The sequence below is a fragment of the Hibiscus syriacus genome, unplaced genomic scaffold (assembly GCF_006381635.1).
Source record: "Hibiscus syriacus cultivar Baekdansim isolate YM2019G1 unplaced genomic scaffold, ASM638163v2 tig00112496_pilon, whole genome shotgun sequence".
Taxonomy (NCBI): domain Eukaryota; kingdom Viridiplantae; phylum Streptophyta; class Magnoliopsida; order Malvales; family Malvaceae; genus Hibiscus; species Hibiscus syriacus.
The window spans coordinates 330,097-346,372 of record NW_024063346.1 but is presented as its reverse complement, the minus strand read 5'-3'; the positions used below and the strand labels follow the sequence as shown (position 1 = coordinate 346,372).

At 34.7% G+C, this 16,276-nt stretch overlaps 4 protein-coding genes and 1 long non-coding RNA gene across 5 annotated transcripts in view; 4 read left to right on the top strand and 1 right to left on the bottom strand.

Moving 5' to 3' along the window:
- The window catches only part of LOC120180433, a 22,618-nt gene extending 22,460 nt beyond the window's left edge, over window positions 1-158 (top strand). Inside the window, exon 3 of the long non-coding RNA XR_005521683.1 lies at window positions 34-158. This is a non-coding gene — a long non-coding RNA (uncharacterized LOC120180433). The remainder of the gene's footprint in view (window positions 1-33) is intronic.
- The window catches only part of LOC120180431 (basic transcription factor 3-like), a 2,213-nt gene extending 577 nt beyond the window's left edge, over window positions 1-1,636 (bottom strand). The window contains exons 1-4 of the mRNA XM_039185755.1: window positions 1,533-1,636; window positions 707-774; window positions 279-427; window positions 134-190 (exon numbers count right to left, since the gene is read on the bottom strand). Coding sequence (XP_039041686.1) covers window positions 134-190; window positions 279-427; window positions 707-774 — 274 coding nt within the window. The 5' untranslated portion in view covers window positions 1,533-1,636. The remainder of the gene's footprint in view (window positions 1-133; window positions 191-278; window positions 428-706; window positions 775-1,532) is intronic.
- On the top strand, window positions 993-8,429 carry LOC120180430. Its single transcript, XM_039185754.1, has 2 exons — window positions 993-997; window positions 7,458-8,429. The coding sequence occupies exon 2, from the start codon at window positions 7,802-7,804 to the stop codon at window positions 8,402-8,404; it is 603 nt and encodes a 200-aa protein (XP_039041685.1). The 5' UTR covers window positions 993-997; window positions 7,458-7,801; the 3' UTR covers window positions 8,405-8,429.
- LOC120180432 lies at window positions 6,145-7,490 on the top strand. The gene is made up of 2 exons (XM_039185756.1): window positions 6,145-6,318; window positions 7,096-7,490. The coding sequence occupies exons 1-2, from the start codon at window positions 6,205-6,207 to the stop codon at window positions 7,453-7,455; spliced, it is 474 nt and encodes a 157-aa protein (XP_039041687.1). The 5' UTR covers window positions 6,145-6,204; the 3' UTR covers window positions 7,456-7,490.
- On the top strand, window positions 8,423-16,276 carry LOC120180443. Its single transcript, XM_039185763.1, has 14 exons — window positions 8,423-9,280; window positions 9,440-9,556; window positions 9,636-10,094; window positions 10,201-10,543; window positions 10,633-11,105; window positions 11,599-11,712; window positions 11,792-12,096; window positions 12,217-12,955; window positions 13,074-13,424; window positions 13,772-14,719; window positions 14,859-14,930; window positions 15,063-15,383; window positions 15,494-15,823; window positions 15,929-16,276. The coding sequence occupies exons 1-14, from the start codon at window positions 8,698-8,700 to the stop codon at window positions 16,216-16,218; spliced, it is 5,445 nt and encodes a 1,814-aa protein (XP_039041694.1). The 5' UTR covers window positions 8,423-8,697; the 3' UTR covers window positions 16,219-16,276.

The window sequence follows — 16,276 nt, the reverse complement described above, 5'->3', positions numbered from 1 at the left end:
AAAAACCTAAGGAAAGATGAAGGTAAAAACCAGTATTTGATGTCAATGGAGTTAATGATAGAGTGAATCTTCAAAGGGTAAATAGCATTCAGATTTGATCAACTTTCAGAGGCTTTAAAGTTGAGTGGCTTACTCTTTGTCTGAGGGGAACCACTAACAACCCAAGTGTTGGCAGCAATAGAAGCCTGGACTGAAATATGAACCATCGCATATTAGTTACTATGCAAAACACTTCGAAAATAGAATTACATGGTCCACTTCGAAAAAGAAATGCCTACCTTTTGGATTAATGAACTGGATAACAACATCATCCTTGAATATGTTCACTTCCTCAATTGCGGGAATAGCATTCACTCCTATTCTCTTGAGGGTGCTCTGTAGCCGTTTGTCATCAGTGGAAGTTGTCTTGTGTACGGCCTTCTTCTTTCTGTTAACATAGGTAAAACCAACATGATAAGGATATGCAATCTACAATAATACATAGAAATACAAGCACTTTATCAAAATGGCGTAGAGTTCAGTAAATTTAAGTTAGGGGCAGATAAAAGATTCTGCTTGACATTAATAAAGCGCAGCAGGCAAAAACTTGATTCAAGAGCCTCTCCTAAAGTGCTTAACAGCACTTAGGTACAAAATTTAGCAGATGGCAAATCAGTAAACTTCATATAACTAAACTATATACGGAAATTCTACACAATCAGCGTACCTTCTCATGCTACCCTTTCCACCAGTGCGGACCGCACCAGCCATCTTTGTGAGCCTCTCCACATTCATCTGCTCACAACAATAAGTAAAGTTAACATGTTTGTGAGAACATAGAACAGAGTGAAATAAATAAATAAAAGAAACTATAGATCAATCGGAAACAATCATACACTGAGAAGATGCAATGGGCATGAAAATATGAAAAACGGTATCAAATAACCATAATTTTTTTGCAGCCACTAATATGAGTAAAATAATAACCCTTCTCAGCTCACACAGAAAAACAAAGATTGTAAGCAAAAATAATTTAAAAAGAAAAATGATATCCATTTACATCCCTTTTCCTTTTCCATGCCTATAATATTATGATAAGCAGAAAGGAAAATCAAAGAAAAATGGTGTGGGAAAAAACTGATATTGTGAAATCACAAAAAGATAATATAATCAGATATTTGCAAAGAGGAGGAAAATAACTTGACTACAACATAAAGGCTTAACAAGACACTCAAATGTGAGTTGCCCAGTGTCATTAAGCCTGAAAGCTAAGAGAATATAAGTTGAGGCAGCTAAAAGCAGTGCATATACACGAAAACCATCTTCAAACCTATAAAAAAAAAAAAAGACTATGTAAATCTCAACTAGAAGCACTCTTTTACTTCAAAAAAATCACAAAAACACAAACTTTAAACCAAAACAATCCAAGTTAGCAAATCTGAAGACAAGGATGAGAGATGAAAGAAGAGTGACAAAAAACAGACGAAACTAAAAGCCTTTTTTGTAGAATGTCATGGATACATAACTGATAAATCAAATAGCGAAAGATTAACCTTTTATTAATTAAGAATGGGTGCGCCGCCACTGCAATGGAAGGTTGAGAGATGAGGGTTTTGGTTTCTTTAGAACCTAAGGGAGAGAACAAGTTCGCATCCGATGTTTGTCTTTAGGGCTTTTTTATCTCCGCCCTTGGATATTTAGGATTTTGATCCGACGGTTTAAACGCCAAAACATCCGGCCCTGGTTTGTCTTGGCTGAACAAACATAAATAAATATTCAAATAAAATGTGATTTTTTTCTATATGCAAAAATATATGTAAGTTTTCATAAAAATAAAGTGATGAATAGAAAAAAAAACTAATCCAAAATAAAAGGTTATTGTTTAATATAATGCGAATGAAAGATAATTCATAAATAAATTTTAAATTTAAGCGTTTTAATAATTATTATAAAATTATATTAACATTTTTTAATATTATTTATTAACACCTTTAAGTCAAATATTTAAGTCAAAATTTCAGATCATACTACTAAAAATTGTGAGACCCTATAACGTATGGCTGATTGAATATAAATAACGATGAATTTTACTGAGAATGATGAATTGAATCTGCTTGATTGGTATAGGACAATAAGAAACTATTGGTCATAAAATCTTTGATGTTCTTCTACATAATTTTTTTTTTTTGGTCTTACTTAAAAATATTTACCCTCACTTATTTATTAAAATCCTTATAATTGTTTGAAATTTTTCATTCATTAAATAAATATTATCGTTTGTAGGTCTATGAACAATGAACTGATTTAAAAATGATTTTGAAAATCAAATAAATGAAATTTTCTTTTAAAACTCAGGTTATAAACCTTCGATATATGACAATATCAAACCTTGCACTTATTACATATTAAAGGCATGATCTCTTGATCTCTTGATGAATAAAGAGATTAATTACAAATATTTATCTATTTTGGAGTAAGTAAAAGACATGAGATAATAAACTGCAATCATTTATTAGGTTTCATTAACAAAAAGAGAAAAATATATTGTCTATGCTGAATCTCTCTCTCTCACTTACGCGCAAATATATATATATATATATATTTGAACTGTAATTAAGGATCATATTGAGGGTAAAGTTGAAGAAAATTCTATTCACATGAATGAAAATAATCAATTCTATTGTACAGTAAGATGGGACCTTATAAATTAGTGACAAAAAAAATAAGGAGACATGTTTCACATACATGAAGTCACTTGTGCTCGAGTTGAATTTTAAATTTATGAATGGGAAAGAAAGAAGAAAATGTCCAAGGAAACATGAAATAAACAGAATGAGAAACTCAAATGTGAAGTTCCTTACTAAAACAACTTGATCAAAGTTTCAGATGCGATACTTATGGAAGGGACATGAATCCTTAAATTTTTTTAAAATAAGGTAATAAACTCTAGAGTGAAAATCCATAAGTATATAGTCTAGAAGACCCAAAAATATAAACAATATTTGAAAATATATTCAAATAAATCAAAATGAAAACGAAGTTCTAATAAAAGAATTGATATTTGATTTAATCACCCTTAAATATTTATTTAAATACTTTTTGTTTACATAAAATTTCTAAATCTTATAATGCATAATAGGGTAATTAAAAAGTAAAATTAAAATAAAGACGTTTAAGAGGAAAATTCGTAATAGAATCTTGTAACTGAAAAGTGGATTCAAATTGAAATTTTGAAAGAGAGCCTCAGATACGAATTGAGAATTACATAGTTAATATGCAAGAAAAGACTCAAAAAATTAGTGAATTAGTGTAATTTGACATGCCTAAAAAACATTCACAAGAATTTTAAATATAATTCAACTAGTCATACATAAAGTTGTCAAGATCATGACAACTATTTCAATTAGGGTAATCTACACGGGAGACCACTAAACTATGGTAAAAAATCAATGTGATTACGAACTTTCAATTGAATCAATCAGACAACCCAACTATTTAATTGATTCAATCAAATCATCGACCGTTAATTTTTAACAGAGGTGGTGATGTGTCAGTTAATAAAATTGGCATAATTATATATTTGGTCCTTAATATTTATATATTATGTCAATTTAGTCACTATTTTAATTCAATTAAAAAATTTAACTATCCAATTAGAACGTGACACATGTTAATACATGATTGGAATATTTTATTTACAATTTTAAATTATTTAATTAAATAATTTTCTATACAATCAGGTGGTGACACATGTCACCACCTTATTGAAATCAAAATAAAAGGGCCAACATGCTTGCAAGGGGAATCAAACCTGTATCAAGGGGAGAAGCCACCATGCGCCGAAACCATTGAGCCAAAGGTCCACAATGATATAAACTTACAACAATTTGTATTTGACTTGTAAAAGTTTGTTATTTATAAAAAAATAAAAAAATTAATTGTTTAAACAAATTATTATTTAAATTAATTGTAAATGTTTTTTTGAATGAAAAATATTCAACTTTTATATAAATTTAAAATTTAAATTGAATTAACCAAAATTTGCTCAGTTCGGTTAATAATTTTCAAGGAGGTCTTCTACGGAAGCTGCTCTCAACCTGGCGTTGGGAGCAGCCTACTATCCTATCTCCCCTTACTCCATTGCATATGGAAATAGGGTTTGTTGTTGTTGTTGGTTAATAATTTTTAAATAAATTTTGGTTCATTAATGGTTAAAGAAGAAATCGGTTAATTCAATTTGGTTAATAATTTTCAAAATAATTCGGTTCGGTTAATAATTTTCAAATAAATTTTGGTTCGATTAACCGAACCGAATTAACCTAATTTTTGCTTCGATTAATTTAGTTAATAATTTTTTAAAAATCGGTTAATTCGGTTCAATTAATAATTTTCAAATTAATTCGGTTCGGTTAATAATTTCCAAATAAATTTTAGTTCAATTAACCGAACCAAATTAACCGAATTTTTTATATTTAACCGTTAATTGAACAAAAATTTATTTAAAAATTATTAAATGAACCGAATTAACCAATTTTTTCTTTAACCACTAATCAAACCGAAATTTATTTTAAAATTATTAATCGAACCGAACAAATTCCGGTTAACTCAGTCAATTTTCGAATTAACGCGATTTTTTAAAATTTTCTAATTTATATAACAATTGAATATTTTTAATTAAAAAAATAGTTTACAATTAATTTAAATAATAATTTTTTTAAACAAAAACTTTTTTAGTTTTTTTATCATTAACAAACTTTTATAAATCAAATATAAATTGTTGTAAGTTTAAATCATTGGGGACCTTTGGCCCAATAGTTTGGGCACTTGATAGCTTCTTCACCTTGACACAGGTCCCTTTGCAAGCATGTTAGTCCCTTTATTTTCATTTCAATTGGGTAGTGACATGTGTCACCACCTGATTGGATAGAAATATTATTTAATTAAATAATTTAAAATTTATAAATAAAACATTCTAATCATGTATTGTCACGTGTCACGCTCTAATTGAATAATTAAATTTATTTTATTGAATTAAAATAGTGACTAAATTGATATAATATGTAAATATTAAGGACCAAATATATAATTATATCAATTTTATTAACGTACATGTCACAACCTCTGTTAAAAATTAGCGGCCGATGGTTTGATTGAATCAATTAAATAGTTGGATGGTTTGATTGATTCAATTGAAAGTTCGATGGTCACATTGATTTAATTGAAAGTTTGATGGTCACATTGATTTTTTATCATAATTTAGTGATCTCATCCGATGATCACATTGATTTTTTATTATAATTTAGTGTTCTTTACCCTTTTAATTAAAATGATGAGCATATGAAAATCTAAAGTATCAAATTTATTAAAAGAATAGATTTTCAAAAGTAATTTATTCTCAAATAATATCTTACCTTAAAATCACAATTACTCTTAACATATGTCAAAGGACAAATCCTTTAAGTTGATTGTTTCAACATTATTTAATCGAATATAAAACTAAAGCGATGAACAAAGCGTAAGTAGGAAGGGAGAGTGAAAGACCAAGAAGACGATATGAAAACACAGCTTTACCGCTTCTCAAGCTAAGATATTCCTCCACGTGGCGATTTTTAATAAAGACATACCCTTATCCATAAATGAAAGGTAATTCTTCAAAGTTCAAAGCCCACTCGCAACTTAGAAATCCATGCACCACTACTAAACGCCGTTCTTGGACTGAGCTTACACTATACGCACTGTGAACATACCACCTGTCGAGCACTACTGGCGAGTAGAAAGTAATTCATTGAAATACAGCGAGTAGATCTAGAATCTTAATGTATGTCCCAGATAGTTTAAGTTTTCAAAAAAGCGCCAAAACTTACCGTTTGGAAATTTGAATTCAAACCGTCGATCCCAAGCCTCTATTTTACCAGAAAACGAACAACACTTATCTACGCTGAAAATATCTCTTGCTACAGTTCTTCAGCAGCTTTGCTTCATGGAGAACAAAACAGTATTTTATTTTTAACAAAAATTATGATTCCCAGCCAGCTTATCCTTTGATTTTCTTTTTAATAAAAAAAATCTGATTCCCAGTTAGGTTATCCTTTGATTTTCTTTGTAATTAAAAATCTAATTTCTAGTTAGATTTCCCTTTCATCTCCCTTTGTTATATTTTTAATTAAAAATTTCATTTCCAGTTAGATTTCTCTTAGATTTTCTTTTCTTAATTATTGTTAAGAGATGGATTTTCATAGAATGAAGAGAAAGGAACTGCAGGGGTTGTGTAAAAAGCACCGCGTCCCGGCAAATTTAACCAACCGTGAAATGGCGGATCGTTTGGCTTCCATTTTTAAGGTGTACTTTCTTCTTCATTTAATCATCTTATTTTTTCTTCCAAATAGTTTCTTTGACTTTCAGTTGGGAATCGTATTCTATGAATCAAACTAAATCTAAATGACTTATGTTAGGTGCAAACTTAAGAAATTATATTAAAATTTAGGCTATGTGAAATTATTAAAAGTCGATGATGTGAAATTAGATAAACAATAGAAAATACAAAGAAAATACATAAAATATAAGGGAATTTAAAATTTCTAGTGCGGTGTGAGCGTAACCCTAACACTCTTCGGTCAATCTCTAATCACGTGAACAGTTCTGTAACATTTTTGTTATGTGTAATGAACTTTTGTGAGTTTCTTCAATGATTTTCTGTAGATCTAGAGATCTGAAAGTGAATTTTAGAGGGAAGCATTGAATTCTAAATTTTGGTGTGGAATTTGCTTTCCCTTGCTTTATTGCATCTTAAGCTTTACAAGGTTGTTATTGTCGTCATTATTATACTATTCGCATTCCATGAAGCAAAAAGAGAGAGAGAGAGAGAGAAAACAATGTTTTTGAACCGCTTAACTAGAATGACAATTTTAAATTCTCTGGAAAAATTTTCGTTTGGATTGACATTACATTTCGTTAACTTCAAACAGTTGTGTTGTTTTTGTGTTAATTGATTTTCCTTTTAGATATAAAAATAAAAGCAAGTAGCACGTTAAATATCTGCGGTACAATGGTTCAATTCAATAGTTGCATTTAAGTAGCTCAGTTCTTTTATTTGTTTTGTTCCCCTGTTTTAAACAGGAAAATCAAGATCCTGTTTCGTTAGAAGAGTTGAGCTCAATTCCAAAAGAAAGATGTAGCGAGGATAAAGCTAATGCTGTCAAAAAGAAGGTAAAGAAAGTTAGGTTTAGTCCTGACGATCAAACCATCGAGGATGAGGATTCTGGCTATCATCAGCTTAAGAGAAGGTCTAGGAGGCAAACACTGTCCAATAATCCTGTCCAGGTACTTAAAAATGCTGTAAGTGAAGATATTAAAAAGTTTGAGGGCTGCCAATCAAGAGTCACAAGGTCTAGAGTGCAAAATGCAGTTGAAGAAGAAATAAATACTGTTTCTTCCTCCTGTTGGGAGAAAGAGAGGGAGGGGATGCAAGAAGAATAAAGCTGCCGAGGTGCTTAATATTGGTGATACCGAGGGTTTAGAATTGGGTCTGAAAGAAGATGTCAAGAATGGTCATGATAAGGTTACTAATGAGTTAAGTGGGAGGCAGTTAAGAAGTAGGAAGAATGTGACTCGGGAAGATTCAAAGAAGAAAAGGAACGGCAAAGGAGGTGATAAGGTTAAATTGTTGGATGAAAGTTCTGAAGACAAAAATGGCCCAAAGCAATTGAAGAGGAATGCTAGAAAAGGAGATCAGTGTGTGGCATTCAGCAGTGACGTGGAAAAGGTTGAAGTTGTTTCTAGGGTGACAAGGCTGTCTAGGGCACAATCCAAAGATGTAGCTTCTATGTTTAAAAATGAAGTTAAAATAGTTGAGGTAAAGGATGGAAATGAAACAGAGAAGCTTCTGAGACGAACAAAACATAATTCAGAAAAAGATTATGCTAAAAGTGCTACATCTGTGAAAAGTGATACTCGGGTAACGAAGGTTCAAGAGCAATCTGAAAGAGACATTGCACTTGTGGAACCTCCAGAATGTTTAAGGAGACGATCTTCCAGGCGAAAATCTGTTGTATCTCAGAGTTATAAGGGGGCAAATAAGGAAGAATTCCTGAAAGAGGAGACCAGAAAACGAAGTAGAACTACTGAATTGGAAGCTATTGTGGAAAATAGTAGTGAGGTTGAGAGGGACATGCACGTGGTTACGTCACAACAGCAAGCTCCCTTGAGGAGTAGGCGCAAGACTGTGGTTCTTATTGCTTCAGCTTTCGATATGGCAAATAAAGAAGATATCGGTGGAATGGAGCACTTAAGATCACGACTTCTAGGGAAAGGCTCTAATGAAGAATTGGATGCGATTGTGGAAGATAGTAGTGAGGCCGAGAGGGTGAAGTATGCCGTTACTTCACAACACCAAGCCCCCTCGAGAGGAGCAGACGCAAGACTGTGATTCTTGCTTCTCCAGCTGTAAAGTTTGCAAACAAGGAAGATACTGCTAGAGGAGAGCATTTAAGAGCACCACTTAAAGAAGGTCAAACTTCTGTTGCCGAAAGTGACCAGGGAGCTAAGCAACAAAAGCAAGGGCCTATTTTGGAAGAAGAAGAAACTTCTGCTCGTGAACGTCATCCTGTAACCCAGAAACCTCAAAGAAAATCCAGACGAATTACTTATATAAGTGCCTCTGTTGCACCTCCTAATGCAACAGCCAAAGACACCGAGAAGAAGAAGCAAAGCAAGTCTAGAATGGAGACTGTAGAAGAGGAAGCTGCACCTACTGAGAGTCTTCCATCTCCTGAAGAATTACCAGCTGGAAAGGATGCGCTATTTGCTGTGTCAGAATGTGCAGGAAATAAAAATAATCTTGATTTGGATGTTAGCGAACAGGTTGTCAAAAGCTGCGACGCATGCTCTAACAAAAGTAGAAAGAAATTGAGAAGGAATTCTGGAGCAAAGAAGCAGTGTGGATTTGAACCTCCATTTCTTAACAAGGAAGAAGACAAGGATTCTGCTGGAAATATGGAGGAAAATCTGAATGAATCATATGTGCAGTTGGTAGGCCCTTCTACAGACCAAGAAATGAAGCAGAATGCCCAGAAACCTGTGGCGCTTTATGAGAAGGAAAACGACTTAGTAGAAGAAGACGTAGAGAAATTAGTCAAGGGCGGAAATATTGAGAGTGAAGTGAATTGCATGTCAAATCGGACCGTCAAGACAACATGTGTATTCGAGGATGCTAATTGGTTGGACCCCAAACGACTGAATTGTGAAAGCAAGTGTAGTCACGGGACGGATTCTTCTCTGATAACTTTTCCAGCTGAAAGCCATGGTGGGTCAAATTCCCAACTTTTTATCGTTCTATTCTGTTTCTGTTTTATTTTCGAAAAATTTAATCCTTAATGATGTTTTTTTTCTTCTTCTTGAACTCTCTTGCTTGACTATCTTGAAAATAAAATTGCTAAACCTGAAAATGCTGTCAATATTGCAGGAAATGAAGTGTCTGGTCAAGAAATGATGGTAGAATTTGAAAGTAATGTTATCAACATGGATGAGTTAACGTCTAGAGATAATGGTCTTCCATTTGCTGATAAAAAATATCTTACAGGTGAGTGGTGAGTGAATTCCGTTTTGATTTCCTAGAAAACTGTGTTGTGATAATTTTGTTTATTGTCTACTGTCCGCAGCTGCAACCTCCACCTTCCTTCACTCAGAGAAAGAATGGGGGACAGAGCTACCGGGTGGTGAAAACACTAACTTCACGAGAAATAATGTGGCTGCTGCTTATAGCAGAACTCCTTTTGGAGAGGCTCAGATCGTAGTGGAATTAAAAGAAACCAATGTCACTGCTGCTGAATCTGTCAAGGAGGAAGTATCTGAACTTAATAAGTCTAGTGAAAGTACTGGCTTGAAGAGTGAATTAGAAAATTTCCTGAAGAAAGCTGAAAAAATGATCGCTAATGATGTTTCAAATAGAGAAGGGATTCCACACATTGAGAGTTCAGTTGAGGCTGCTGAAAATCAAGAGAGTAGTGTACAATCTCATTCAACTACAGCCGAAACTGATGCTCAAAAGATATTTGAAGTCATGCAGAGCTCATATAGCGACACTGTTGCTCCAGGAACTCCATTTGGACCTGCACCAGGTAACAAATGTGTGAAACTTCTTCCCTTTCCTTCTGTAGGTGTAAGCTATTTAGAACGTATAATTATTCACGGTGTGATTCCTTATCTTCTTTTTCTTCATTGTAGTCAAAGATGAGTGCAGAGTTGAGGTTGCTAATGCTGCACGAAGTGGGATGTCTGATCAAGAAAGAAGTGAAGATCCAAATCCAGGAACTGAATCCTGTATTCATGAATCTGTATTAATGAATGAGGAGAATACTGGATTGGTGAAAAATGCTGAAAAGATTAGGATACATGAGGATTATTTTGAAAGTAAGTCTTCTCCGTCTGTGAATAGAACAGGTGTTATTGATGATTCTAACCTGGTTGAGTCTAGAACGGTTGGTTTCGAAAGCAGTGGTAACAAAGTTCTTTCTCCTGAGATAGCTTCTCTAGCTGTTGTTTTTTCTTCTGCTAGCCGAGGAGGCCATGCTGTTAAGTGGATTTATATACTTTTGATGTTATGAATGAACCGTACAAACTCGAGTTTCATGGTTACTCACTTAGTGGTTGACAATTTGCAGGCAGAACCTCAAGTAGTATAGAACTGAGGAAGGTATTGGAGATTCAAGAACCTTATGAAAACATGAACCTTATAAATTATAATATGGATGATGAAGGAATAAGAAATCCAGTTGTGGAGGATCGGATTGAAGGAAAATTAGAAAATGCCAATATGACTATTGTTAACTCAGTTGAGGAGGTAATTTTCAATGATATCCTCAAAGAACTTGGTGAAAGTATTGTTTTGAAGAAAAGATCAGAAATCCCTTTGAAGACGTCTGAAAAAATGAGTGCTACTATGTTTTCTAATGGAGAAGGAATTATACTCGCTGAGAGATCTGTGAAGGCTGAAAAGCAAGAATATAGAACTGAGATTGATGTTGTTGCTGCAACAAGTGGTACACCAAATACTACAGAAATAAAGTGTAGATCAAGTAGTGATACTGCTACTCGCGGAACTTCAGTTGGACTTGCTCCACAAAGCCAAGGTGTGTGGAATTTATTTTTTATTAGGTATTAGCATTTTAGAACATAAAATTCTGTGAGAACTGTAAAGGAAAGGGGAGCGTAAAAAATGTCTTGCATTCTATTGAATCAGCATGACTAGTGTTTATACACAAGTAACAAACTAATCTAAGTGAAAGGAGGAAACTAGGAACAACCTAACAGAAAAATATAATCTAAACAAAAACTGAGAATCAGGAACAACCTAAGGGAGAAAGGTAGGATTCAGACAAGCAAGAAAGTAGGTGCACATTAAGTCAAACTGAGAGTGCTGTTAAGGCATTTCTGATTTTTTTTCCCCCTTCATTTCAGTTCAAGATAAGTTATGCAGTGCTGAGGTTACTGTCAGCATTACAGGAAGTGAGATATGCAATCAAGATGAGTTTATCAATCTGATAGAGGATGAAAAAGAGAAACGGGATGATATCATTAAGGGTGAAATAAAAAATCTACCTTTTCCGCCCTTAAATAAAACAGGTTCTCTTGATGATGCTTTGGTTGAAGTTGCAAGCAATGCTACCAAAGTGGTTTCTTCTGGGATGACCTATCTTGCTGAATTTTACACTTCAGTCAATCAAAAAAAAATTGCAGGTGAGTTTGTTTATGATTTCATAATGAACAATACCGTGTTGATTTCCTTAGTTTAACACTTCGTGATTTATATTTGCAGGTGAAAATTCAAATGAGTTGAAACCGGAGAAAGTATTGAATTTAGAAGAATCGTTGAACACTGAAAATGTTAACTACAGAGTTGACAAAACGGAAGTTAAAGAGAACACAGGTCTTGCCCGAGAGGATCAGAGTTCAGTTTACTCAGAAGATACCAACGTAACTGCTGCTGTACCAGTTCAGGAGGTAGTTACCTGGGAAAGTGACAAAACGGAAGTTAAAGAGGACACAGGTCTTCCTCAAGGGGATCAGAGTTCAGTGTACTCAGAAGATACCAACATAACTGCTGCTGAACCAATTCAGGAGGTAGTTTTTTGGGAAAGTGACAAAATTGAAGTAGATGAGGACACGAGTCTTGCTAAAGAGGACCAGAGTTATATGCAATTGGAAGATACTAACATAACTGCTGCTGAACCAGTTCAGGAGGTAGTTATCTGGGAAAGTGACAAAATTGAAGATAAAGAAGACACAAGTCCTGTTCAAGAGGATCAGAGTTCACTGCAATTAGAACATACCAACATAACTGCCGCTGAACCAGTTCAGGAGACAGTTTCCAGGGAAAGTGTCAAAATGGAAGTTAAAGAGGACACATATCAAGAGGATCCGTGTTCATTGCACTTAGAAGATACCAACATAACTGCTGCTGAACCAGTTCAAGAGGTAGTTTCCTGGGAAAGTGACAAAATTGAAGTAGATGAGGACATAAGTCTTGCTCAAGAGGATCAGAGTTCAATACAGTCAGAAGATACCAACATAAATGCTGCTGGAGCAGTTCAGGAGATTGTTTTCTGGAAAAGTGACAAAATGGAAGTTAAAGAGGACACAAGTCTTACTCAAGAGGGTAAGAGTTTAATGCACTTAGAAGATACCAACCAAACTGCTGTTGAACCAGTTCAGGAGGTAGTTTTCTGGGATCACTTGAATAAAGTCTGTGAAAGTGGTGGTACAAAGGAATCTGGAGATTACTTGAAGAAAACAGAAGAAACAGGTACCAGTGATTCATCTGGTATAGGAATGGTACAAACTGAAAGTTCAGTTGAGACAGATGAAATGAGTGAAACCACTGGTCAAACAACAACTATAGCAATGCAATGGAGCTTAAGCAGTCACGATAAAGATTTTATAAGTCCTCTTAGAACTCAAGTAGTCAGCCAAGGTTACCAAGGTATCTTTACTTTTCACTATCTTTTAACTTTTTGGAATATTGAACAATGATAAGAGTGTTTTATATTAAGATCCAGGCAGTTTGTTGATTGAACTTTTTACCATACACTTGCTTGCAGGCACAACTTATAGAGATGAAACCGATGTTAGCAGTGCAGGATGTGCAATGCCTGATCAGCTAAATATTGAAGAAAATGCAAAAATAGTGGAAAATGAAGACACAATAAAATCTGAAACGGTGTTGTTTGTCAGTGGAAAAAATATTAATGATCAGAGTTCTGAAGGAAAGTCTAGGGAAGATGGCGTTTATCATCCAGTTTCAGATTGTATTGACTGTCAATGTGCAATAGTTAAAAAAATGGACATCTCGGATGGAAACTTTAACGATGTTTCAGGTGAAATAGAGGAGAAACTTACGATTGAATTTTTTGATGGAGAAGTAGCAGGTCTGGTTTCACCAGAAGAGAAGGGTAATGATATGCTTGAAAATGCTTCTCATGGTGATGTTTATCCACAATGCTAGTGCATTAGAATTATCCCTTTTTTGTTAAAGTACATCTTACTGTTGTTTGATTCTGTGGTAGATGATACTGTTAATTTGATTTCTGTTTCTTGCTAATCCTGGCTGTTTCCTCAAAAGCTTTTGTGTTTAATCAGTTCAGTTTTCTGAAGAATTATAGAAAGTACAAATAAAGGAAGAATGTAGCAGTTGGGTAGATATTCTTGGGACAAGAACAAAAGAATTTTATATGCTAAATAGATTATCATTTTCCTCTAATTATTTATCAAGGATTTTTCTTCTTTCTGCCTGTTTCAGATATTTGGAACGAGAAATTGCCCAACAACAGCTTTCAGCATGCCATCAATGACATGCAAGAAAAATCTGAGGCAATTTGCATGGATACAATAGATGGAATTCCAGTAAATATTTTGCCTCAGCATGCATTGGAACAGCTGGATAATGAAAGTGAAATTTCAAAGCAAGCTTTTGGTAATGGCACTCAAACTTTGCCATCCGATGAAAGGACTACACCTATCACTTCAGAATCTTTTTCAATGAGCCCTCTTGATCATGCGCTGGTAGATCGAGAAATGAATGCCAGTGGTGAAAGAGTTGTGTGTCATCCTGTCATTAAAGACTTTGCTGCAACCATGGATGGCAATGGAATCAGTATGAGTGGTGAAACAGATGTTGTACAAGAGGATAATATGGTGGAGCAAATAGCAACATCACCCCTGAAAGCTGAGCTTACTGACTATGGTGGTGGCAACGTAGATGCAGAGTTGCCCGAACCCAATATGAGTGTCACGGATCCAATATTTCAAGAAACTGATACTTTTGGGGTTCCGAGCACCGAGTATCCAGGAGAGATATCAAATGTGCCTGCAGCTATGGAAGCTGAGAACTACGGTGTTCATGATGATCAAGGTGAAGAGGTTGGACTTGAACATGATTGTAGCTCTTCCTTCGGAGTAGATGGTTTGACATCAACTGCTGGCCTGGATGTGGATAACATTCCAGTGGTTTTCCCATTGGAAAGCACTTCAAACAGTAGCTACCCTCAATCTGGAACAAAAGTTGATGATCTTGAAATAATCGATAGTGATGCAGCAAAACAATTTGATACTGCCTTCACCATTGAAGAAGCTAGGGTCGAGGATGGTGAAAAATCACTTGTTTCTCATCAGAGATGTTTACATGGTGAACAGGAAGATGTCTCGTCAACTGATGATACACCTTGTAGCAAGCTTGAAATCAGTATTGGTAATTCCACTATTTCATTTTTTTTTTCAAATACTGTAAAAAAAATGACTTGATGCTGTTGCGATTTTTAACTAAAAGTACATCTCTATCTTTTTATCAAATTATATGACTTATCTTTTCTTTTTCCTGTGGAAAGCAGAAGAAGAACATCCACAAGCTATGGATGACATCAACGGTGTGGTGGGAACTGACATTTCTACTGAATGCAAAGGTATAGTTGTTAATTGGATTGAGGCTTTAACTTTCACGACTCATCTTTAATACTCAAAAGGTTGTAAACTTTTCGTACTTTAGAGGAGGCGACTGTAATTACTGGATTTGCTTTTTCATGGTCATGATACAGTTACAAGGGAGGAAATAGATGGGCGCCAAATCAGTTCCGGAGGTTTTAATGATGTAACCGATGGTTCCTTCGAAGATGAGAGCAAGATAGGTCTTGAAGAACTTGTTGGAGCAAAGGCTGATGATTGTGACGGGTCCATGAAAACTGACACAGACAGGGATGACATTGACAATTCAGATGTGAACCTAGAGACTGAGGAACCAAATGCCTTTCATTTTCCTGAAACCATAGCACGTGAATCCAGGGAAATTGAGAGCTGCAGCAAGTTGAACATTGTTTCTTCAATGAAACCTGAGATGGTTGTGGATTGCTCTTCTGATGGTAAGTACTCATTCATTCCCTTCATTTCAATTACTGATCTGTGAAGGAAACAACTCTTTTATATTAGTACAGAAAAAACTGTGTCCACTGATGATGTTAAAATGGAGCAGAACGTAAACACCTAGAGAATCCTGATGAATCAAACATCTTTACCAACATGGATACGAGATTGTTGTTTGGGATTGAAGATGACGTTAAAAATTCAGATGCAAAGGCTGATGATAGTAATGATGTAGCTTTAGACATGACAGTCACAAAATGCAATTCAAGAGAGGGTGATTATACTTCGAAATCAGATGTTGAGGACACATATTTATCTGTGAGAAAGGATGGACCTGAAGATACCGAAGAAACAATGGAGTTGAGAAATGACTTCTCGGGGCTGGATGCAGCAATGGTAGATAAATCTCCCTTTTTAAATAGTTCAGAAACTGCCAAAGGTTAGATCTGTTTAATTTTGGACATTTCAATTACAACAACCCCAAAAAATAAAACCAACACTTTAAACGCATTATGTTCATTTTTTGCATTCAACTGTGTTGCAGTTGCGGATGGTGAAAAAGTAGCCTTCAGAACCGAACTAAACTTTCTAAATGTGAGTGTGAAAATGGAGAGAAGCAACAGCGTGCCAGTTAAGCACTTGATTTCTTCCGCGATGCAAAGTAAAAGCAAGCCTGGTTTGATTCAAAGAACACCAAAGCGACCAATTTTCCATGACATGAAGGAGAATGAGGGTAGCACCAAAAGGGAACAGATCGGATACAGAACAACGTCTAAAAATCATCCAACTGAGGCCACCGCTCCAGCGTATCTGAAACTGACTGTTTCTTTATGATTGTTTTATTATATTAGTGGCATTTCGCTGACAATAGGCAGACGGTAACACAATTTGC